This window comes from Hyperolius riggenbachi, chromosome 8, assembly GCF_040937935.1.
Source record: "Hyperolius riggenbachi isolate aHypRig1 chromosome 8, aHypRig1.pri, whole genome shotgun sequence".
Taxonomy (NCBI): domain Eukaryota; kingdom Metazoa; phylum Chordata; class Amphibia; order Anura; family Hyperoliidae; genus Hyperolius; species Hyperolius riggenbachi.
The window spans coordinates 50,952,187-50,978,421 of NC_090653.1; the positions used below are offsets into that span (position 1 = coordinate 50,952,187).

General features: G+C 42.3%; 1 protein-coding gene and 2 long non-coding RNA genes across 13 annotated transcripts in view; 1 reads left to right on the forward strand and 2 right to left on the reverse strand.

The window, feature by feature from the left end:
• MSH5 (mutS homolog 5) overlaps positions 1–26,235 on the forward strand; it is a 216,587-nt gene that overhangs the window by 20,615 nt on the left and 169,737 nt on the right. For all 9 annotated transcript variants that reach the window (XM_068250397.1, XM_068250402.1, XM_068250400.1 and 6 more), the window contains exon 2: positions 9,155–9,231. In XM_068250397.1, coding sequence (XP_068106498.1) covers positions 9,166–9,231 — 66 coding nt within the window. In that variant the 5' untranslated portion in view covers positions 9,155–9,165. The remainder of the gene's footprint in view (positions 1–9,154; positions 9,232–26,235) is intronic.
• LOC137528144 (uncharacterized) lies at positions 12,745–14,999 on the reverse strand. Of its 2 annotated transcripts, XR_011023287.1 has the most exons (4): positions 14,026–14,999; positions 13,831–13,932; positions 13,197–13,373; positions 12,745–12,812 (listed from the first exon to the last, which is right to left on the reverse strand). It is a non-coding gene; the product is annotated as an uncharacterized lncRNA (long non-coding RNA). The 2 variants fall into 2 exon arrangements; XR_011023286.1 differs by having other exon boundaries at positions 13,831–14,999.
• On the reverse strand, positions 17,934–20,188 carry LOC137528145 (uncharacterized). 2 transcript variants are annotated; one of them, XR_011023290.1, is made up of 4 exons: positions 19,215–20,188; positions 19,020–19,121; positions 18,386–18,562; positions 17,934–18,001 (listed from the first exon to the last, which is right to left on the reverse strand). It is a non-coding gene; the product is annotated as an uncharacterized lncRNA (long non-coding RNA). The 2 variants fall into 2 exon arrangements; XR_011023289.1 differs by having other exon boundaries at positions 19,020–20,188.

Below are 26,235 nucleotides of genomic sequence, written 5' to 3' on the forward strand. Positions count from 1 at the left end.
CCAGCGATCGTCGATCCCCTCCTCTCTGGCTGCCATCCCTGCTCGCTCTGACGTAATTATCGGGTCCCGGCTTGATGACATCATCAAGCCATGACGCAAAACTGAATGGCAGTACGAGCGGGGATGCTGGCCAGAGCGCAGGGGTCCACAGTGGCTCATCGCTGGAGCCTGGGAGGTGAATAAAGGCTGCCTGCAATACGTGGGACACCTGGCCACACTTGGGACACCATGCCCAGCTTAGCCCCAGCAGGGATCCGGCTACCTAAACCCCCCCATAACACACCCCCCACCCCCCCATGCTAAATCGCTTGGTCCTTGAAGCGGAATATAACACTGCATTTCAACTTTGCTCTAAAACATCATTTACAGCATATTATATGCAACCAGCATTTTTTTTTACTAGACCAGCATTGGAAGGGTTACACACAGATTTTTAAAGTTCCTGGAGAGAAATGCAGACGCATCCAGTTTAGATAGATACATTTAAGCAAAACAAAATGTAACAGCTGTGGAATGTGACTCTTACATTTTATTTTGCTTAAATGTATCTATCTAAACTTTGGCTGCAGGGAGCAGTTCTCTCCAGGAACTGTAAAGCTCTGTGTGTAACCCTTCTAATGCTGGTCTAGTAAAAAAAAAAAATGCTGATTGCATATAATATGCTGTAAATAATGTTTTAGAGCAAAGTTGAAATGCAGGGCTATATTCCGCTTTAAGGGAGCTTAAATTAGCACTAATCAAACCCCCCGCCAGAGAAGAAAGGCACACTGGTCTGCTTCACTACTGTAGCTCCAAGCGGTTTGTGGTGTACTCCGTGCACAGCTTTGATGCGGGTCAAGTGACGCCCGGGAGCCGTGCGCCACAAAGCCTCTGGGAGTTACAGGAGGATTTGTAAGTCACTTCTGATGCGCTTCACTCAGCAAACGTAGGTAGGAACGCCCCCATTTTATCCCGCCAGGCATGCCGGTTAGTTGAGGCTGCCAGATGTCTGAGTTCCGGTTAACTGCGACTTTACTGTACTAGAAAGGGCTTAAAGTGATATGTTTGCACACTTACTAACTTAAAGAAACCTGAGATGGGTTGTATTGGTGTATTTATACTTTCCTGGGGCTTCCTCTGGCCCCTTGAGGTATGTGAGGTCCCTCGCTATCCTCTCGGCTGTTCCGTTCTCCTATAATCTCCCTCGGTAATCTGGCCGACCATGCTCCTATGCGTATGCCCGGACACACACGCACCCCGCTTCATGTTCCTGCAAACGGGAGCGTTCTGCGCAGTAGTGTGACAGGGTGAGGCTGAGAAAGCCTATTTCTGCAAAAGCTGATGAAATACAATTCATGTTGGGCTCACATGTGTTTACAAAGCAAGCTAGATATGACAGTGCACTTTCTAGAAGAAAAAAAAGAGAGAGGAAATTACATCAGAATTGCAGTGTACTCCCCAGGCCCTTTTAGCTGGGTGCTCCACCCTGCTAGTTTTGGTGAGCGCCCGGCTGTCCCGGCTCACCTCCTCCTATGCTGTAAGCCAAGAAACGATGACCCTGCATTCTCTCATCACGCCCCGCTTATTCATGCCACCCCGCTGGGAAAAAATTCTGGGGAGAAAACAGGATTGGCTTCAGTCAGAGGATGGAAAATGCCTGAAATTGTTTTCTCTTGATTCACTATATAAGATTCTCTAAAATCAAAACGTGGACAGTACAGTACATAAGTGATGTAAGTAGAACAAGTATTTATCTACTAATATATGTTTTTCCTGGGATAGCATGGCTATCTCTGCGGCCATTGTTTATCGCTGTTTGGACGCCCGTTTGAACCAACTCTAAGACAGTTTGTAAACCCAGCAAGCTAGATTAAAAAAAAAAAAAAAAACTAATAATGCAAAAGTAATTTATCTGCAATGCACAATAGTTTGTGAACTGCCAATCACCCTACATTCTACAAGATATGCATCAAAAAATAATACAAGTCTGAACTAGGGCTTCAAGATAATGTGCTACTTGTACATTACTGTACGGAAATAACATCAATGCTGTTGTGCACAGTTTGCATATCTTAATGTTTCTTTCAAGGCAGGGCAGCCTCAGGGCAGCGTAATAAAGGTGTGTCATGCAACCAAAATGAGAACCATAAAATGGTAATAGTGAGAGGTTTAGATGTGAAAATTATAGTTAATTTGTTAATAAACCTTATACAACAGACATAAAGATGTATATAATGGGTTGGAAGGAAAAATGTTGCCTAAATCAGTTTATACTGCACCAGCAGAGGTAGGCTGTGGTATATCGGCACACGCCCGCCCCTCCTGGCCCCCCGCCTTGTCATACCCCCAGCTCTCCTCCTCAGTGTCTCTGCGTCCCTCCCTGCACATGCGCACAACAAAAAAGGACACACACAGGGACATGGGACGCAGAGACACTTGTGTCTTATTAGGTAGGGTTCTGTAGTGAAGGGTGGGACAAAACATCTCCACAATGAAGTCATCCCACTGCAGGAACTACAGTAGTGTCTGCTAAGGACTACATTGCAGGGGTGTAAAAATTGCCCCCTGCCCCTTCCCCCTGGACTCATGAACACTTACTCTTTAGGGACAGTCGCACAGCCACAGGCCACAAGTAGATCTGCCTACTTACTATTGACCAGATGCTCATCCAGGAGGAAGCAGGGACCAGGAAAACACACAGGTGAAGAGAGCCTGGAAAGCTGACTCCTCCATGGGCGCCATGCACTGACAGCCTGCAGTACCACTACAGGACATCAGGTGTCATCACGCGGTGGTAACGTGATGAGGACTTGATGTCTGATGCAGGTAGTCCAGGAGGAGTCAAGGAAGGTGATCGGGCTGCTAATCTTCTTCTTCCATTCGGCTGCACTGCGCATCACCAGCTCCCTAGCGTATGTCCTTTTGCCTGGGCCCCCCTTCTTCTACTTGCCGGTCTGCACCCAAGAAACAGCCCTGATTGCAGGGAACACTGGAATGCTGGGTTATGCTGCAGGAGACACTGAAAAGCTGTGATAAGAAAAGGTTAAGATGAAATGGAGCCCAGGGCAAAGTACTAGCCTCTGCAACCTCCTATAGACTTTTTGGTAAGTAGAGGTGGGAGAGAGAAAGTGGCAGCCTGGCCCCTTGATTCCCACTAGGCCCCAGTCAGTTGCTTAGGTTTCCTTGTGGATAATAGAGATGGCCCGAACCGTTCGCCGGGCGAATCTCTCTGGGCCTTCAACTACTTCTGGGTCGCAATGACCGGGAGTAGTACGCCTGCGCTGCCCGGCGGAACGCGTCCTAGATCGCGCTCCTGTTGCTGGGCACTTTCTGCGCATGCGCGTGACGTCACTCACGACGTCACGCACATGTGCAGAAAGTGCCCAGCAACAGGAGCGCGATCTAGGACGCGCTCCGCCGGGCAGCGCAGGCGTACTACTCCCGGTCATTACGACCCGGAAGTAGTTGGAGGCCCACAGATTTGGAGATGTTCGCAACACCTCTAGTGGATAACACTACTCTGGCTGGGATGCACTAGAGCAGGGGTGGGCAAACTTTTTTGACTTGAGGGCCACATGAGGTTCTTAATTTTGACTCGAGGGTCTGGACCAGAAAAGAGTTGAGTGCGGTGCGTGCCATGGCAAATATGGACGTGACCATGAGAGGATGTGGGCGGAGCTAACTGTATCATAACAGTGTAATGCAAAGACAGCCCAAGTTTTCTCCCAAAACACAGTCAGTCAGACAAAGTTACTCTGAAGATAATTAGAGAATGTCATTACCCCACTCACAAACAGCACATGGCAGCAGCCAAACTTCTGGCACCAGACAAAGGTCCAGGGACAGCAGACAGACCCCCTCAGACAGCAAGTGAACAGTAGGCTAAAGTGAAAAAAAAAAAATAACCACGCTCAGTCATATATTTGTCTTCCACGTATATGTGTCGTAAAAAAGGAAAATGTTTGTCAGTGCATAGAGTGTTCTGCAAGAATATTTTTCAAAAAATAATATTTTGGTATAATGCACTATTCCTATTGTACTAACCTGCTGGAGTGCTGTTGTATTGCGCATATACGTGGAAGAAATACATATAGCTGAGCGACATAACATATTAAAACACATCAAAAAACTGAGTAACCAAACGGTTACCTTGGGTTGTGATGAAAGGTCCTCCGCCACAAACAGCAACTGGCAGCAGCCAGACCTCATTGGCACCAAACAACACAGGCCCAGGGACAGCAGGCAAACCTCCTCAGACAGCAAGACACATAATGTGGCAGCATATCCCCCAAAATACACATAATGTGGCTGCATATCCCCTAAAGTACAAATAATGTGGCAGCATATCCCCAAAGTACAAATAATGTGGCAGCATATCCCCCAAAGTACACATAATGTGGGAGCATATCCCCCAAATACACATAATGGGGCAGCATATCCCCCCAAGTACACATAATGTGGCAGCATATCCCCCAAAGTACACATAATGGGGCAGCATATCCCCCAAAGTACACATCATATGGCAGCATATCCCCAAAATACACATAATGTGGCAGTGTTTACTACAAAATACACATCACGTGGCAGTGTTTCCTCCACAGTACACATCATGTGGCAGTGTTTCCTCCACAGTACACATCATATGGCAGTGTTTTCCACAAAATACACATAGTACAGGTAAATACAGGAGTCAAAATACAAAAAATGCAGGTGTCGAGGCCCATCTTCTAGAAAGGTCCATATGCTAGCGGTGGATGCTTCCTTTTTTATCCTTTACCAGACGTGTCCAACCGTGGATACGCACATTGTATGTGTAGGGTGCAGATGCATCCACCGTTCGCGTAGGGGATCCCTCTAGGAGATTGGCCTTGATGCCGGCAGAGGGGAGTAACCTAAGTGCCCCTTGGATGTGTGGCACCCAGTGATGATCGTAATCAGCAAAATTACGACTTCGCAAAATGTAGTGTACATTTTCGCAATTTCGCTTATACGTTATTACCATTTGCAAACTTAGGCCCGGTTCACACTTGCGGTTCTCTGCCAAACGGACCGGATGACCTGACCGGATCCGGACCGGAACCGTACGATTCTGATCCGGATCCGATCCGGATCCGGTCAAGTTGCATCAGGTGTTCATCAGGATGCGATCCGGATCCGTTTGGCAAAAGATAGTAGAAATAGAATAAAAATGGTGGGGTCTGGGAGGTCAGCAGAAGGTGGACCTGTGGAATCAGGCCCTCCGCTGTTTAGCACTCACCTCCACCTCCGACATACTGCCAACATCTCCAGCACGTTTAAAGTCACTGCTGCTCCACTCCAAAATGCTTGCCCATGTGTCCCCATCTAAAATCGCCGCTACAATACGCATAGGAAGTGGGGTAGAACATCCGGATTTTTAGCCAGTGTGTTGTGCGCTCTCCGGTTCTCATTGGTTTGTATTGGCCGGATGGTGCAGTCCGGCTCCGCTCCGGATACGGCTGCCGGAGGAGACGGACCAAAAAATAGCGCATGTTGGGTCTTATGCCGGAGTCCGGATCCGGTCCGGACGAAACGGACGCATGTGAACGGACGCATAGGCTTTCATTGCCATGCCATGCGTCCATTCCGTCCGTTCTGCATGCGGTCCGGCTCCGGCACGGCGATTCCGGACGGCGACCGCTAATGTGAACCGGGCCTAAATTGATTTCGTAGTCATTCGTAATTTGAATAAAAATTTGTGTAATTTTGTGAAATTTCCGACTTTGGAGGTTAATAGCAAAGCCCCCATAGATGCTACTGACACCAAAATTGCTACCTATGTTAAAGGGAATAGTGGGTACAAGGGGAGAAAAAAAAGAATTTTCCAAATAGACCGTATCGTTTTTGAGAAAATCGATTTAAAAAATGCAAAGGAAAATGGTTTTTAAACTTGGAAAAATGACCGTTTAAACACCATTTTTCTTTGCATTTTTAAAAACGATTTTCTCAAAAACTACAAGGTCTTTTTGAAAAATTATTTTTTGACTTGTAACGATCGGTGTCAGCACACAGAGAGAATCTGATTATTGGTGATCTGCAGTATCGCCAAGAATACAGATTATATCTGATTATTGATGATCTGCAGAATCACCGATAATCTAAGTATAACTAACCTCTGGACACCTATATAGTGTGAGTGTTTGGTGCAACAGTAATGACTTTGAGTGGGACCACCCGAGGAGCAGGTGGTCTCTGGCAGTATGGGCGATACCGCCTTTGAGAAGTGCAAAAACCGTCCAGCAGCCTGAGACCTCCAAAGGGGTGGAGTCCCAGGCTGAAGGTAGGAAGAACCTGTGAGTGAGTGACACCTGAAAGGTGGATGTCACTAGCAGGTCTGGAGACTATCTCTAAGGAGAGAGATAGCTCTCAAGGTCGGGCAAGCTGGGTCGGCAACACACAGACAGATAAGGTACATAGACAGAAGGCTGATTCGGTATCCAAAGGCAGGCAGGGTTTGGCAACAGGTAATCAGATATGCGTAGGTACCGAATCAGAAAGCAGAGGGATAGTCAGGAATGCAATAGGTCATAACAGATATCAACAATGCCTAGACTTGGGTGTGAGGTCCGTGATCTCTACACCCTGGAACTAGTCTGGAGTATAATATGATGGTACAGAGTATTCCTAGACTTGGGTGTGAGGTCCGTGGTCTCGACACCCTGGAACTAGTCTGTAGAATAACAATAATAACACAGAGTCCCTAATCTTGGGTGTGAGGTCCGTGGTCTCTACACCCTGGAACTAGTCTGAAGTATAACAGAATGATAACACCGAGTCCCTAATCTTGGGTGTGAGGTCCGTGGTCTCGACACCCTGGAACTAGTCTGAAGTATAACAGAATGATAACAGAGTCCCTAATCTTGGGTGTGAGGTCCGTAGTCTCAACACCCTGGAACTAGTCTGAAGTATAACAGAATGATAACCCAATAATACACAGAAGTAATCTGGCTCAGTGTGAATTCCCAGGTCCTCCTGGTTCTAACACACTGTAGGATCTGACTATGGTCTGAGTGCTTCCACGTAGTGTTCGCAACGGCAGACAACTTGAGACTGGCCAGCAGTGACTATATATAGCGCGGCGCTCTCCAGCGCCACCCATCCGCAATCAACCAATAGCCACTTGCTTTAAGGTCAGCTGACCAACCTGGTCAGCTGATCCCTCCTTGTTTGTCATAAAGGTTCTGCCTCTCAGCGTGCGCGCGTATTCCTCAGCCTGTGTGAGCTAACAGGCCCAGCCACACCAGACGCACGCTGCTGCGTGCAATTCGCCGAGCTGGACACGGAATCAGCCGCCTTGCCGCCAGTACACACGGTGGCTTTTCCGCGTTTTATCACACTTGTACTCAATATTCTCCTTAACATATGTAGCAATTTTAGTAGCAATAGCATGTGTGGGGACTTTGCTATTAGCCAGTAAAGTCTGCACAAAATTTGGCGAAATTATGAAATACTACTATTACATATGAAATCAATTAAGATTTTCCCTGAAATTTCACATTACGATTACAATGTGAAAATGCGAATTTCGATGCGAAATTTCGGCCCATCGCTGGTGGCACCAACCATCTCATTTATTTTGGGGATGTTGTGTTAGCTGCTGGCAATCTGTGAGTTTTGAGCTGGGGACTCTTTAAATTTTGATAGTGAGGGGAGCTAATAGGCACTGCTGCTACTAATTGTCCTGCTGCCACCTCTATAGGTGTGACTACCCCCTACCCACCCAAAGCTGAGTACCAAAAACAATAATATTCAGGAGCGCTGGAGATAACTATTTCGTTTTATAATGTAATACAGATTGATTAAAAAGATGATAAAATCTCCTCTCTTATGTTGTTATCCATGCCTATGCTTTGCATCAGCGTGCACATACTACATACACACTCTTCAGATCAGCGTTCTGGTATCCCCTATAAAAAATGAATGAAAAAAGTGTGCACCAATAAAAACAGTCTATTAAAAAAAAAAAAAAAAAATCCGTCTTTCAGCAAAACTCCACTTATTCATAAAAGTTGCACAATTCCCTAGATTAATACATTTTATCCCTTTAAGATCATCAATTGTGCAACTTCTATGAAAAAGTGGATTTTTGCTGAAAGATGGAATTTTTTTTTAATTTTTTATCTCCAGCGCACCTCAATATTATTCAACCACTTAACGACCGCCTAACGCCGATAGGTGTCGGCAGGTCGTTAGTGATATAGCATGGATGCCAGTTCACGGAGGGTGTCTCCGTGAACAGTGTGCGAGCCGCCGGTCCCGGCTCGCACGCCTAATGTAAACACGCGGGGAAGAAATCCCCGCTATTTACATCATACAGAAGGCAGTTCAGCAATCTCCGGCCTCTGATTGGCCGGGGATCGCCGGCATCTGATAGGCTAAAGCCTATCCTAGGAGGATATCCGTCCTGCGCAGCCCTGGGTAAGAGGGAGAGGGAGGGATCGGCAGAGAGGGCGGAAAACGCTGCTGGAGGGGGGCTTTGAGGAGCCCCCCCCCCCCCCGCAAATCAGTTATAGCCGGCGGCGATCAGACCCCCCTAGCAGGACATCCCCCTAGTGGGGAAAAAAGGGGGGAAGTCTGATCGCCATGCTGCCAACACGATCTGTGCTGTGGGCTGAAAAGCCCACGCAGCACAGACAAGGGGAAAATCCCCTGGTCCTTAAGTGGTTTGCTCTGTATTTGCCCAGCCCTGTGAGCTCCTCATATGATGCTTATCAGCCTGATTGATCAACTGCCATTTCATATGCTCTGTAAACACCGACTCAGAGATGCAATAAGATATAAAGGGGCCCTAGGCAAGGTAGTAGATTTTGGGCTCCCTTGTGGTCCTTTTGGTAAGTGGAGAGAGGTCAGAGAAGCTGACAGGTGGGCCCCTTGCCACCCACTAGGCCCCAAGCACCTGCCTAGATTGCCTGGTGGATCATACTGCTCTGCACTTACTAATATGAATATTGTAAAAAAAATTGAAGCAGTCTTGTTCATTACGCTATTTTCACTACAGTTCCTCTTTAATATTTGTACAAAAACAGCAGTAATTTATATGGCAGATGTTTGCCAGCCAGCAGCATCCTCCTCCTTAGCAGCGTGATATTACTGTTTGCCTGCTCAGTCCACTGATATGTATCTGCAATAATGTACCGTATTCTCTGTTTATTATTAGACTGGTCACTAATGGATCAAAGGCAGAACTTTCTGATCCCAGATTACCAGGAAGATGAAGATGAACAGCTTGCTGAGGTGAAGATTTACAAAGCTTTTATATATTGAAGACCCCGATAGACTCAGGGACATATTTATAGTGCTGCAGAAGAGATCTTTGGCATAATATCCCCATGTTGATAAATGTTCAGATCACTGGAAATCCGCTTTCATAAGGGATCAGCATTTTTGCTTCAGTACAAATTCTGCTTATGGTGCTATGAAGCCCAGTATTTCTTCTTTGTTCTAAAAGATTATTTACAGCATAAAATCTACTACCCCAAAAACAGCATTCAAACCTTGTGGGGACCACGTGTAGTAAATCCTACACTGCACTTGTGGCTGCCCAACTCTGATGCAGCGTAGGATTTGCCATTTCTGCTCCCGACCCGATCGTGCACACCCGAAAGGGGAGAGTAAGCTGACATGTCATATGACAGCTGACCTCTCCCCTCAGTGATCGGGAGCCATTGTGATTGGTTCCTGATCACGTGATCACTTTGACTGATGATTGATGACGTCATCAAGCTGCGACCCAGAACTTAGCAGCACTATGAGCGGGGATGCCAACTAGAGTGGAGAGGGCTAGAGCTGCTCATCGCTGGAGCCTGGGAGGTGAGTAAAGGCTGCTGGCAATACGGGGGACACCTGGCTACATTGGAGACACCATGTCTAGCAAACTTTACTGGGGATCAAGCTGCCTGACCCCCCCCAAATGCACCCCCCCCCGCACGTAAAATGGCCTGGTACTTAAGGGGGGTTAGGCAGGCGGTCCCCAGAAAGTTAAACAAAGCACTTTATTTGAAAGCTCCTTCAGTTTATGATCTGCATCCGAAGAGATGATAACATTATCTTTTGTTTACATTCTTAGCTGTGCTGAGAATCATCTCTCTCTTTGCTTTAGAAGCAGAGAGCTAAGAAGTGATTTGGCTACATAAGAGACGGAACAAGCACCACCAAGAAAATATATATAATGGTAATTACAAAATGTGGGGTCTAGGCGTGCTATGAGCTATATAAACATATTGGATACACAAGAAAGGAAAGGAAAGTAGCTCTTCAAGCACCACACTGGACCAGAGTGTAAGAATATATCAAAAAAGTTCATCTTTATTTCAACATCATGAAAATATTAAAAACATGTAAAAACAAGGCCGTGGGTCTGGGGTCCCCCAAAAAATGTGTGAACAAGTGGATACTAGCACTGATGAAAATAATAGGCAAAAGTAGCACAGCAGTGCTTATTACAATACAAATAAACTCTCCTAAGAGCCCAATAATGGTGAGCACCATAGAAATAGGGTGACCTCTGTGTTCCAAAATGTCAATAGATATAGTAAATATATGTCATAATAACAATAAAGTGCAATACATGATACCAAAAATGGTAAATGACAAGGTGACGACGTGCAATAGGAAATATAATAGGTAAATGCTCAGTGCATAAACAACAAAATAATGAAGACGACAATGCAGTAAAAATAAACAATATGCAAGTAAATAGAGGGAACAACAAATGAGGAGGACACAAAGTACTCACATGGAATAGCACAAAGGAGAGAGAGAGAAAGGGAACCCCAGGCGAACGGAACGCCTTAGTGCACCTCGCGGGAAACCGCCCGCTTCTGAGGAGGCTAATGCTGGAGGCATATGAGCTGCCCTTTAACCTAGCGAAGGAGGATGTGACGTGGGCGCAAAAATCCAGGACGTGACGCGGCCGCGTCATAACGCCAGCTGCGCTGGGTCGCCATAGCAACCCAGACGCAGCGGCGCCGTCAATGGGAGCCGATTGGAGAGGGGATATTACTGGGGCATGCGCATGTTGTAATGAAAGGGGCAGAGTAAATGATGAAAGCAATAAAGATGAAAATAGTAACAAAATAAGAATGCTTAACGAAATACAAACAAAAAATAGTGTATATAAAAAAGGCAATGATGTACAATCCATATATCTATACAAGACTCAATACATTGTTCTGCTTAAAAGCTGCAAAGCTGACATCTAGTGGAGGGTTTATAAAACAGCTATGGTTATCTTCTGCATAGACACATATATGTATATGAATATGTGAGCCCCTGATCCTAAAAGTTCTTTGGTCTTCTCCTTCTTTCATAAGAAGTCCACATCGGAATCACTATGTAAGAAAAAAATCAGAGAAAAAAGAAAATTTAAAAATTAGAAGTTAGTAATTATATGAATTTCATCAGATATATAAATGATCTAAGTTGATGGACCAGCATAGGGGTGGAACCGATAGGAGGAGGTAATGCCAAGACCTAAAAAATGGGCTCTATAAAGAAAATATATACAGACCCCATCAGAATGGAGAGGAGAACAAAGTAAGCAACCACAAACCACCAGATCACAATATGGAGAAGAGGAAAAGGAGGAAAAAGAGGAAAAAGATCAAAAGGAGAGGAAGAAGGTGTATTGGGGATAGTGATTGGGGGAAGGGGACAAAAATGTATACATATATAAATATATATATGTATGAATGTATTCACATATACATGAGAAAATATAATATAATCAAGCAAGGGACTATGTATTCAGCGTATGTGATGCATGGAGGTGTATACATATATATACATATCTAGATGTAAAAATCCTGCGCACTCACAAAACGCGGAACACACGACCAAAAAAGGTGGAACGCTCAAAGAACACACAAAGAGGGATGGATAAAGGACAAGGACCTAATAATACGTCCAAAGGATCTATATGGTGGATTAATGAAGAAAGCTACTAAACGAAAAATCCTCGTTTAGGCCTCCAGGTATCTGTGTACCCATTTCAAAAATCCACCTAGTCTCTGCTCTAAGCAGAGATTGAGTGATGTCCCCTCCTCGTATAGGGGCATGAATCCTTTGTAGGCCAGTCACCTTCCAACCAACTGTGCTACTGTTATGATACAAGAGGGCATGTAACGCTACTGGGGTGATCTGTTTGCCCTCTAGATGATCTTTGGCTGAGAGTCTAATGGTAGAGAAATGCTTTTGTATACGTAGTTTGAGCATGTTTTTTGTTTGGCCAATATACTTGAGGCCACAAGGGCATTCCAGAAGATAGATAACACCAGGAGTAAGACAGTTGACAAATTGCTTCAAATTGAAGTATCTCGTATGTGAAGCGTTCCATACTTGTTTGGTAGGTCTCATTGCTAAACAGATATTACAGCTGTTGCAAGGATAGCTGCCCCTTACTTTAAATGTGCTCTTCTGTTGTCTACTATAGTGACTCCTACAAATCATATTTCTTAAAGTAGGTGCTCTTTTTGCCGTGAGTGAAGCATGTTGTGTGATATACTCACTCATTATGGGGTCGCTATTAATTATAGCCCAATGTTTTCTCAATATGTTCTGTATCTGGGTCCATCGATTATTGTACATCGTACAGAATCTGACCAATTCCTCTTTTTTCTTTACCTTAGGCTGCAATAGATCCACTCTGTTGCTAGATCTTGCTCTAAATAGCGCCTTCTTAATGGAATTCTTAGGATAGCCTCTGTCTAGGAAACGTTGTGACAGCTGGTTTGCTTCTTTCTCAAAGTCGGATATATTTGTACAATTTCGTCTTAAACGAAGAAATTGGCCCACTGGAATATTCCTTTTCAGTGTGTCTGTGTGAAAAGAGTCGAAATGTAAGAGGCTGTTGACGGCAGTTTCTTTACGATATAGTGAGGTATGGATAGCTCCCTGCTCATTTAATGTTACTTTTAGATCCAAAAAGCTAACCTCGGTTTGGGAGTAGTTGGCAGTAAGGAAGATGTTGTGATCATTAGTATTTAATTCTGAAACAAATGTTTGTGCCTTCTCCATATTCCCATTCCATAATATAAGTATGTCATCCACATACCTAAAATAGCCCAAGATGTTATCATGATAATCTGTCATCTTTGGGGACCATACAATTTCTCTTTCCCACCAACCTAAAAATAGGTTAGCGATTGAGGGGGCACACTTGGCCCCCATAGAAACGCCATGAGTTTGTAAATAATATTTACCATTGAATGTGAAGAAATTGTGTTTCAGCACGTAGTCTAATAATTGGAGGAGAAAGATGTTGAAGTCATCTCTCACGGTTGAGGTGGTCCTGAGAAAGTATCTGACAGATGATAGGGCATCTCTGTGGTCGATATTCGTGTAGAGGGATTCGACGTCACAAGTAATAAGCAATGAATCTGATGGTAAGACAACATCATCCAGTTTAGTAATGAGATCAGATGAGTCCCTAACATATGAATCTAAACTCGTCACGTGATCCTGCAGAAAAAAATCAATAAATGAGCAACAGCGTTCCAACAAACTGCCTATACCCGCCACTATGGGTCTACCAGGTGGTGCCTCCCTATTTTTGTGCACCTTGGGTAGCAAATAAAGGGTGGGCGTGACCGGATTTTTTACTGTCAGGAATTGCCATTCTCTCAGTGAAATGAGCCCCATTTGTTTGGCATCCTTTAGGATAGAATCTAACTTATCCTTAAATAGAGTAGTCGGATTATCTTGAAGTTTACGATAGAATCTGTTGTTATTGAGTTGTTTATTGGCCTCTTTTTCATAAAGAACGGTTGGCCAGATCACTATATTGCCCCCCTTATCCGCTTCTTTTATGACTATATCTGTCCGTGTTTTTAATACCTGTAGCGCTTCTTTTTCATTCTTTGATAAGTTATTCTGTGTGTTCGGGATTCTCTGGATCTTCTTAAAGTCCTGCAGCATCATGTCAAAGAAAACTTTTACCTGTGGGCACAGTGCAAGAGAAGGCATAAAGAAAGAAGGAGACCTAAAACTCGTCTGAGGCCGATCCTCTTGTGAGGAATCGTTTTCGCTTACCAAGTCAAGTAGATCTTGCAGGACCTGTCGATCAATTGCTTCTGGAAGAAACAAAGCTCCCTGTAGTTGTTGAGAGGTCTGTTTCTTGTTGTGATATGCAAATTTCAGAGTAAGTTTTCGACAAAACAGGTAAAGATCCTTGACTAATTCAAATAAGTCAAATTCTTTAGTTGGAGAGAAAGATAGGCCTCTACTCAAGACTTTAACTTCAATGGACGTGAGGGGTACATCAGAAAGATTAATGATTTGTAATCCCTCTGCTACCGTTGTGCTTCCGGGCTCCCCAGAAGTCTTTTCTTTTTGTTCGGGGATTGTACATAACTGGTTAGTCTTCTTCTGATATCTCCTACCACCCCTTCGCTTTCGCTTCCTGTGTCTAAAAAATCAGATGTATCAGAAGATTGGTTACTATGTGGCCTGACAGGTTGTTCACCTCCAATAGCTCCTTCTTTTGGCCTATTTTTAGGGAGTTTTTTGGGGTTTTTTCTATACCTACGCCCCCTACGGTTGCCTCTATGTTTCCATAGATATGCTTTGTTCTGATTATAATCTTCTCTGTCACGCTGCAACTTTTTCTTTTTGGCATCTATGGTGTCATGTTCTACTTTAGCAACATCTTTCTGTAATTGGGTTAGAAAAGGTTGGACAAGAGTAAGGGAATCAAATTTATCTAAATCCTGAAGGAGGCTGTTTATTCGATTTTTAAGCATTGGTAGCAGTTTTCTATCATGGGCCAATAACATTTGTATGATAATGACAGAACATCTCGCCAACCCTGCTTCCCAATCTTCCCTTTCCTTAAGATCAACTTCCCATGAAGGAAAAATTTGGATACGTAGGCCTCTAGGATAAATGCCTTCTCTACAGTAGTGTTCCAAACTGTGAATGTTCCACCACAGTTTGATGTAATCAGCATGTGCATCTTTAATTTCCACACATAATTTCCTAAATTCTGGTGAAATTGGAGTTCTGGAATTGTCTCTATTCTCCGATGCAGCAAAAACCGAGCTCAATTGGGAGCTCCATGTCTGTTCCATACGATTAAGGACTTCCATAGTCTAAAAAGGAGACAATGACTGGGCTAGATACACCTAAGCTCAGAAAATCTCAACATATAGGTGAAAAACCAAAAGAAGACCAAACAGCTTGACAACCCTCTATGCAAACAACTAAGCAACTGAAGTATAGAAAAGTTGAAATAACAGGAGAAAATCAATCGCCTCTTTAAATTGAAGTGTGCTGTCGTTCCTAGAAAAAAGCAGAAATGCTTAAATAAGTCAATTTGGCTACATAAGAGACGGAACAAGCACCACCAAGAAAATATATATAATGGTAATTACAAAATGTGGGGTCTAGGCGTGCTATGAGCTATATAAACATATTGGATACACAAGAAAGGAAAGGAAAGTAGCTCTTCAAGCACCACACTGGACCAGAGTGTAAGAATATATCAAAAAAGTTCATCTTTATTTCAACATCATGAAAATATTAAAAACATGTAAAAACAAGGCCGTGGGTCTGGGGTCCCCCAAAAAATGTGTGAACAAGTGGATACTAGCACTGATGAAAATAATAGGCAAAAGTAGCACAGCAGTGCTTATTACAATACAAATAAACTCTCCTAAGAGCCCAATAATGGTGAGCACCATAGAAATAGGGTGACCTCTGTGTTCCAAAATGTCAATAGATATAGTAAATATATGTCATAATAACAATAAAGTGCAATACATGATACCAAAAATGGTAAATGACAAGGTGACGACGTGCAATAGGAAATATAATAGGTAAATGCTCAGTGCATAAACAACAAAATAATGAAGACGACAATGCAGTAAAAATAAACAATATGCAAGTAAATAGAGGGAACAACAAATGAGGAGGACACAAAGTACTCACATGGAATAGCACAAAGGAGAGAGAGAGAAAGGGAACCCCAGGCGAACGGAACGCCTTAGTGCACCTCGCGGGAAACCGCCCGCTTCTGAGGAGGCTAATGCTGGAGGCATATGAGCTGCCCTTTAACCTAGCGAAGGAGGATGTGACGTGGGCGCAAAAATCCAGGACGTGACGCGGCCGCGTCATAACGCCAGCTGCGCTGGGTCGCCATAGCAACCCAGACGCAGCGGCGCCGTCAATGGGAGCCGATTGGAGAGGGGATATTACTGGGGCATGCGCATGTTGTAATGAAAGGGGCAGAGTAAATGATGAAAGCAATAAAGATGAAAATAGTAACAAAATAAGAATGCTTAACGAAATACAAACAAAAAATAGTGTATATAAAAAAGGCAATGATGTACAATCCATATATCTATACAAGACTCAATACATTGTTCTGCTTAAAAGCGGCAAAGCTGACATCTAGTGGAGGGTTTATAAAACAGCTATGGTTATCTTCTGCATAGACACATATATGTATATGAATATGTGAGCCCCTGATCCTAAAAGTTCTTTGGTCTTCTCCTTCTTTCATAAGAAGTCCACATCGGAATCACTATGTAAGAAAAAAATCAGAGAAAAAAGAAAATTTAAAAATTAGAAGTTAGTAATTATATGAATTTCATCAGATATATAAATGATCTAAGTTGATGGACCAGCATAGGGGTGGAACCGATAGGAGGAGGTAATGCCAAGACCTAAAAAATGGGCTCTATAAAGAAAATATATACAGACCCCATCAGAATGGAGAGGAGAACAAAGTAAGCAACCACAAACCACCAGATCACAATATGGAGAAGAGGAAAAGGAGGAAAAAGAGGAAAAAGATCAAAAGGAGAGGAAGAAGGTGTATTGGGGATAGTGATTGGGGGAAGGGGACAAAAATGTATACATATATAAATATATATATGTATGAATGTATTCACATATACATGAGAAAATATAATATAATCAAGCAAGGGACTATGTATTCAGCGTATGTGATGCATGGAGGTGTATACATATATATACATATCTAGATGTAAAAATCCTGCGCACTCACAAAACGCGGAACACACGACCAAAAAAGGTGGAACGCTCAAAGAACACACAAAGAGGGATGGATAAAGGACAAGGACCTAATAATACGTCCAAAGGATCTATATGGTGGATTAATGAAGAAAGCTACTAAACGAAAAATCCTCGTTTAGGCCTCCAGGTATCTGTGTACCCATTTCAAAAATCCACCTAGTCTCTGCTCTAAGCAGAGATTGAGTGATGTCCCCTCCTCGTATAGGGGCATGAATCCTTTGTAGGCCAGTCACCTTCCAACCAACTGTGCTACTGTTATGATACAAGAGGGCATGTAACGCTACTGGGGTGATCTGTTTGCCCTCTAGATGATCTTTGGCTGAGAGTCTAATGGTAGAGAAATGCTTTTGTATACGTAGTTTGAGCATGTTTTTTGTTTGGCCAATATACTTGAGGCCACAAGGGCATTCCAGAAGATAGATAACACCAGGAGTAAGACAGTTGACAAATTGCTTCAAATTGAAGTATCTCGTATGTGAAGCGTTCCATACTTGTTTGGTAGGTCTCATTGCTAAACAGATATTACAGGTGTTGCAAGGATAGCTGCCCCTTACTTTAAATGTGCTCTTCTGTTGTCTACTATAGTGACTCCTACAAATCATATTTCTTAAAGTAGGTGCTCTTTTTGCCGTGAGTGAAGCATGTTGTGTGATATACTCACTCATTATGGGGTCGCTATTAATTATAGCCCAATGTTTTCTCAATATGTTCTGTATCTGGGTCCATCGATTATTGTACATCGTACAGAATCTGACCAATTCCTCTTTTTTCTTTACCTTAGGCTGCAATAGATCCACTCTGTTGCTAGATCTTGCTCTAAATAGCGCCTTCTTAATGGAATTCTTAGGATAGCCTCTGTCTAGGAAACGTTGTGACAGCTGGTTTGCTTCTTTCTCAAAGTCGGATATATTTGTACAATTTCGTCTTAAACGAAGAAATTGGCCCACTGGAATATTCCTTTTCAGTGTGTCTGTGTGAAAAGAGTCGAAATGTAAGAGGCTGTTGACGGCAGTTTCTTTACGATATAGTGAGGTATGGATAGCTCCCTGCTCATTTAATGTTACTTTTAGATCCAAAAAGCTAACCTCGGTTTGGGAGTAGTTGGCAGTAAGGAAGATGTTGTGATCATTAGTATTTAATTCTGAAACAAATGTTTGTGCCTTCTCCATATTCCCATTCCATAATATAAGTATGTCATCCACATACCTAAAATAGCCCAAGATGTTATCATGATAATCTGTCATCTTTGGGGACCATACAATTTCTCTTTCCCACCAACCTAAAAATAGGTTAGCGATTGAGGGGGCACACTTGGCCCCCATAGAAACGCCATGAGTTTGTAAATAATATTTACCATTGAATGTGAAGAAATTGTGTTTCAGCACGTAGTCTAATAATTGGAGGAGAAAGATGTTGAAGTCATCTCTCACGGTTGAGGTGGTCCTGAGAAAGTATCTGACAGATGATAGGGCATCTCTGTGGTCGATATTCGTGTAGAGGGATTCGACGTCACAAGTAATAAGCAATGAATCTGATGGTAAGACAACATCATCCAGTTTAGTAATGAGATCAGATGAGTCCCTAACATATGAATCTAAACTCGTCACGTGATCCTGCAGAAAAAAATCAATAAATGAGCAACAGCGTTCCAACAAACTGCCTATACCCGCCACTATGGGTCTACCAGGTGGTGCCTCCCTATTTTTGTGCACCTTGGGTAGCAAATAAAGGGTGGGCGTGACCGGATTTTTTACTGTCAGGAATTGCCATTCTCTCAGTGAAATGAGCCCCATTTGTTTGGCATCCTTTAGGATAGAATCTAACTTATCCTTAAATAGAGTAGTCGGATTATCTTGAAGTTTACGATAGAATCTGTTGTTATTGAGTTGTTTATTGGCCTCTTTTTCATAAAGAACGGTTGGCCAGATCACTATATTGCCCCCCTTATCCGCTTCTTTTATGACTATATCTGTCCGTGTTTTTAATACCTGTAGCGCTTCTTTTTCATTCTTTGATAAGTTATTCTGTGTGTTCGGGATTCTCTGGATCTTCTTAAAGTCCTGCAGCATCATGTCAAAGAAAACTTTTACCTGTGGGCACAGTGCAAGAGAAGGCATAAAGAAAGAAGGAGACCTAAAACTCGTCTGAGGCCGATCCTCTTGTGAGGAATCGTTTTCGCTTACCAAGTCAAGTAGATCTTGCAGGACCTGTCGATCAATTGCTTCTGGAAGAAACAAAGCTCCCTGTAGTTGTTGAGAGGTCTGTTTCTTGTTGTGATATGCAAATTTCAGAGTAAGTTTTCGACAAAACAGGTAAAGATCCTTGACTAATTCAAATAAGTCAAATTCTTTAGTTGGAGAGAAAGATAGGCCTCTACTCAAGACTTTAACTTCAATGGACGTGAGGGGTACATCAGAAAGATTAATGATTTGTAATCCCTCTGCTACCGTTGTGCTTCCGGGCTCCCCAGAAGTCTTTTCTTTTTGTTCGGGGATTGTACATAACTGGTTAGTCTTCTTCTGATATCTCCTACCACCCCTTCGCTTTCGCTTCCTGTGTCTAAAAAATCAGATGTATCAGAAGATTGGTTACTATGTGGCCTGACAGGTTGTTCACCTCCAATAGCTCCTTCTTTTGGCCTATTTTTAGGGAGTTTTTTGGGGTTTTTTCTATACCTACGCCCCCTACGGTTGCCTCTATGTTTCCATAGATATGCTTTGTTCTGATTATAATCTTCTCTGTCACGCTGCAACTTTTTCTTTTTGGCATCTATGGTGTCATGTTCTACTTTAGCAACATCTTTCTGTAATTGGGTTAGAAAAGGTTGGACAAGAGTAAGGGAATCAAATTTATCTAAATCCTGAAGGAGGCTGTTTATTCGATTTTTAAGCATTGGTAGCAGTTTTCTATCATGGGCCAATAACATTTGTATGATAATGACAGAACATCTCGCCAACCCTGCTTCCCAATCTTCCCTTTCCTTAAGATCAACTTCCCATGAAGGAAAAATTTGGATACGTAGGCCTCTAGGATAAATGCCTTCTCTACAGTAGTGTTCCAAACTGTGAATGTTCCACCACAGTTTGATGTAATCAGCATGTGCATCTTTAATTTCCACACATAATTTCCTAAATTCTGGTGAAATTGGAGTTCTGGAATTGTCTCTATTCTCCGATGCAGCAAAAACCGAGCTCAATTGGGAGCTCCATGTCTGTTCCATACGATTAAGGACTTCCATAGTCTAAAAAGGAGACAATGACTGGGCTAGATACACCTAAGCTCAGAAAATCTCAACATATAGGTGAAAAACCAAAAGAAGACCAAACAGCTTGACAACCCTCTATGCAAACAACTAAGCAACTGAAGTATAGAAAAGTATATATTTTCTTTATAGAGCCCATTTTTTAGGTCTTGGCATTACCTCCTCCTATCGGTTCCACCCCTATGCTGGTCCATCAACTTAGATCATTTATATATCTGATGAAATTCATATAATTACTAACTTCTAATTTTTAAATTTTCTTTTTTCTCTGATTTTTTTCTTACATAGTGATTCCGATGTGGACTTCTTATGAAAGAAGGAGAAGACCAAAGAACTTTTAGGATCAGGGGCTCACATATTCATATACATATGTGTCTATGCAGAAGATAACCATAGCTGTTTTATAAACCCTCCACTAGATGTCAGCTTTGCAGCTTTTAAGCAGAACAATGTATTGAGTCTTGTATAGATATATGGATTGTACATCATTGCCTTTTTTATATACACTATTTTTTGTTTGTATTTCGTTAAGCATTCTTATTTTGTTACTATTTTCATCTTTATTGCTTTCATCATTTACTCTGCCCCTTTCATTACAACATGCGCATGCCCCAGTAATATCCCCTCTCCAATCGGCTCCCATTGACGGCGCCGCTGCGTCTGGGTTGCTATGGCGACCCAGCGCAGCTGGCGTTATGACGCGGCCGCGTCACGTCCTGGATTTTTGCGCCCACGTCACATCCTCCTTCGCTAGGTTAAAGGGCAGCTCATATGCCTCCAGCATTAGCCTCCTCAGAAGCGGGCGGTTTCCCGCGAGGTGCACTAAGGCGTTCCGTTCGCCTGGGGTTCCCTTTCTCTCTCTCTCCTTTGTGCTATTCCATGTGAGTACTTTGTGTCCTCCTCATTTGTTGTTCCCTCTATTTACTTGCATATTGTTTATTTTTACTGCATTGTCGTCTTCATTATTTTGTTGTTTATGCACTGAGCATTTACCTATTATATTTCCTATTGCACGTCGTCACCTTATCATTTACCATTTTTGGTATCATGTATTGCACTTTATTGTTATTATGACATATATTTACTATATCTATTGACATTTTGGAACACAGAGGTCACCCTATTTCTATGGTGCTCACCATTATTGGGCTCTTAGGAGAGTTTATTTGTATTGTAATAAGCACTGCTGTGCTACTTTTGCCTATTATTTTCATCAGTGCTAGTATCCACTTGTTCACACATTTTTTGGGGGACCCCAGACCCACGGCCTTGTTTTTACATGTTTTTAATATTTTCATGATGTTGAAATAAAGATGAACTTTTTTGATATATTCTTACACTCTGGTCCAGTGTGGTGCTTGAAGAGCTACTTTCCTTTCCTTTCTTGTGTATCCAATATGTTTATATAGCTCATAGCACGCCTAGACCCCACATTTTGTAATTACCATTATATATATTTTCTTGGTGGTGCTTGTTCCGTCTCTTATGTAGCCAAATTGACTTATTTAAGCATTTCTGCTTTTTTCTAGGAACGACAGCACACTTCAATTTAAAGAGGCGATTGATTTTCTCCTGTTATTTCAACTTTTCTATACTTCAGTTGCTTAGTTGTTTGCATAGAGGGTTGTCAAGCTGTTTGGTCTTCTTTTGGTTTTTCACCTATATGTTGAGATTTTCTGAGCTTAGGTGTATCTAGCCCAGTCATTGTCTCCTTTTTAGACTATGGAAGTCCTTAATCGTATGGAACAGACATGGAGCTCCCAATTGAGCTCGGTTTTTGCTGCATCGGAGAATAGAGACAATTCCAGAACTCCAATTTCACCAGAATTTAGGAAATTATGTGTGGAAATTAAAGATGCACATGCTGATTACATCAAACTGTGGTGGAACATTCACAGTTTGGAACACTACTGTAGAGAAGGCATTTATCCTAGAGGCCTACGTATCCAAATTTTTCCTTCATGGGAAGTTGATCTTAAGGAAAGGGAAGATTGGGAAGCAGGGTTGGCGAGATGTTCTGTCATTATCATACAAATGTTATTGGCCCATGATAGAAAACTGCTACCAATGCTTAAAAATCGAATAAACAGCCTCCTTCAGGATTTAGATAAATTTGATTCCCTTACTCTTGTCCAACCTTTTCTAACCCAATTACAGAAAGATGTTGCTAAAGTAGAACATGACACCATAGATGCCAAAAAGAAAAAGTTGCAGCGTGACAGAGAAGATTATAATCAGAACAAAGCATATCTATGGAAACATAGAGGCAACCGTAGGGGGCGTAGGTATAGAAAAAACCCCAAAAAACTCCCTAAAAATAGGCCAAAAGAAGGAGCTATTGGAGGTGAACAACCTGTCAGGCCACATAGTAACCAATCTTCTGATACATCTGATTTTTTAGACACAGGAAGCGAAAGCGAAGGGGTGGTAGGAGATATCAGAAGAAGACTAACCAGTTATGTACAATCCCCGAACAAAAAGAAAAGACTTTTGGGGAGCCCGGAAGCACAACGGTAGCAGAGGGATTACAAATCATTAATCTTTCTGATGTACCCCTCACGTCCATTGAAGTTAAAGTCTTGAGTAGAGGCCTATCTTTCTCTCCAACTAAAGAATTTGACTTATTTGAATTAGTCAAGGATCTTTACCTGTTTTGTCGAAAACTTACTCTGAAATTTGCATATCACAACAAGAAACAGACCTCTCAACAACTACAGGGAGCTTTGTTTCTTCCAGAAGCAATTGATCGACAGGTCCTGCAAGATCTACTTGACTTGGTAAGCGAAAACGATTCCTCACAAGAGGATCGGCCTCAGACGAGTTTTAGGTCTCCTTCTTTCTTTATGCCTTCTCTTGCACTGTGCCCACAGGTAAAAGTTTTCTTTGACATGATGCTGCAGGACTTTAAGAAGATCCAGAGAATCCCGAACACACAGAATAACTTATCAAAGAATGAAAAAGAAGCGCTACAGGTATTAAAAACACGGACAGATATAGTCATAAAAGAAGCGGATAAGGGGGGCAATATAGTGATCTGGCCAACCGTTCTTTATGAAAAAGAGGCCAATAAACAACTCAATAACAACAGATTCTATCGTAAACTTCAAGATAATCCGACTACTCTATTTAAGGATAAGTTAGATTCTATCCTAAAGGATGCCAAACAAATGGGGCTCATTTCACTGAGAGAATGGCAATTCCTGACAGTAAAAAATCCGGTCACGCCCACCCTTTATTTGCTACCCAAGGTGCACAAAAATAGGGAGGCACCACCTGGTAGACCCATAGTGGCGGGTATAGGCAGTTTGTTGGAACGCTGTTGCTCATTTATTGATTTTTTTCTGCAGGATCACGTGACGAGTTTAGATTCATATGTTAGGGACTCATCTGATCTCATTACTAAACTGGATGATGTTGTCTTACCATCAGATTCATTGCTTATTACTTGTGACGTCGAATCCCTCTACACGAATATCGACCACAGAGATGCCCTATCATCTGTCAGATACTTTCTCAGGACCACCTCAACCGTGAGAGATGACTTCAACATCTTTCTCCTCCAATTATTAGACTACGTGCTGAAACACAATTTCTTCACATTCAATGGTAAATATTATTTACAAACTCATGGCGTTTCTATGGGGGCCAAGTGTGCCCCCTCAATCGCTAACCTATTTTTAGGTTGGTGGGAAAGAGAAATTGTATGGTCCCCAAAGATGACAGATTATCATGATAACATCTTGGGCTATTTTAGGTATGTGGATGACATACTTATATTATGGAATGGGAATATGGAGAAGGCACAAACATTTGTTTCAGAATTAAATACTAATGATCACAACATCTTCCTTACTGCCAACTACTCCCAAACCGAGGTTAGCTTTTTGGATCTAAAAGTAACATTAAATGAGCAGGGAGCTATCCATACCTCACTATATCGTAAAGAAACTGCCGTCAACAGCCTCTTACATTTCGACTCTTTTCACACAGACACACTGAAAAGGAATATTCCAGTGGGCCAATTTCTTCGTTTAAGACGAAATTGTACAAATATATCCGACTTTGAGAAAGAAGCAAACCAGCTGTCACAACGTTTCCTAGACAGAGGCTATCCTAAGAATTCCATTAAGAAGGCGCTATTTAGAGCAAGATCTAGCAACAGAGTGGATCTATTGCAGCCTAAGGTAAAGAAAAAAGAGGAATTGGTCAGATTCTGTACGATGTACAATAATCGATGGACCCAGATACAGAACATATTGAGAAAACATTGGGCTATAATTAATAGCGACCCCATAATGAGTGAGTATATCACACAACATGCTTCACTCACGGCAAAAAGAGCACCTACTTTAAGAAATATGATTTGTAGGAGTCACTATAGTAGACAACAGAAGAGCACATTTAAAGTAAGGGGCAGCTATCCTTGCAACAGCTGTAATATCTGTTTAGCAATGAGACCTACCAAACAAGTATGGAACGCTTCACATACGAGATACTTCAATTTGAAGCAATTTGTCAACTGTCTTACTCCTGGTGTTATCTATCTTCTGGAATGCCCTTGTGGCCTCAAGTATATTGGCCAAACAAAAAACATGCTCAAACTACGTATACAAAAGCATTTCTCTACCATTAGACTCTCAGCCAAAGATCATCTAGAGGGCAAACAGATCACCCCAGTAGCGTTACATGCCCTCTTGTATCATAACAGTAGCACAGTTGGTTGGAAGGTGACTGGCCTACAAAGGATTCATGCCCCTATACGAGGAGGGGACATCACTCAATCTCTGCTTAGAGCAGAGACTAGGTGGATTTTTGAAATGGGTACACAGATACCTGGAGGCCTAAACGAGGATTTTTCGTTTAGTAGCTTTCTTCATTAATCCACCATATAGATCCTTTGGACGTATTATTAGGTCCTTGTCCTTTATCCATCCCTCTTTGTGTGTTCTTTGAGCGTTCCACCTTTTTTGGTCGTGTGTTCCGCGTTTTGTGAGTGCGCAGGATTTTTACATCTAGATATGTATATATATGTATACACCTCCATGCATCACATACGCTGAATACATAGTCCCTTGCTTGATTATATTATATTTTCTCATGTATATGTGAATACATTCATACATATATATATTTATATATGTATACATTTTTGTCCCCTTCCCCCAATCACTATCCCCAATACACCTTCTTCCTCTCCTTTTGATCTTTTTCCTCTTTTTCCTCCTTTTCCTCTTCTCCATATTGTGATCTGGTGGTTTGTGGTTGCTTACTTTGTTCTCCTCTCCATTCTGATGGGGTCTGTATATATTTTCTTTATAGAGCCCATTTTTTAGGTCTTGGCATTACCTCCTCCTATCGGTTCCACCCCTATGCTGGTCCATCAACTTAGATCATTTATATATCTGATGAAATTCATATAATTACTAACTTCTAATTTTTAAATTTTCTTTTTTCTCTGATTTTTTTCTTACATAGTGATTCCGATGTGGACTTCTTATGAAAGAAGGAGAAGACCAAAGAACTTTTAGGATCAGGGGCTCACATATTCATATACATATATGTGTCTATGCAGAAGATAACCATAGCTGTTTTATAAACCCTCCACTAGATGTCAGCTTTGCAGCTTTTAAGCAGAACAATGTATTGAGTCTTGTATAGATATATGGATTGTACATCATTGCCTTTTTTATATACACTATTTTTTGTTTGTATTTCGTTAAGCATTCTTATTTTGTTACTATTTTCATCTTTATTGCTTTCATCATTTACTCTGCCCCTTTCATTACAACATGCGCATGCCCCAGTAATATCCCCTCTCCAATCGGCTCCCATTGACGGCGCCGCTGCGTCTGGGTTGCTATGGCGACCCAGCGCAGCTGGCGTTATGACGCGGCCGCGTCACGTCCTGGATTTTTGCGCCCACGTCACATCCTCCTTCGCTA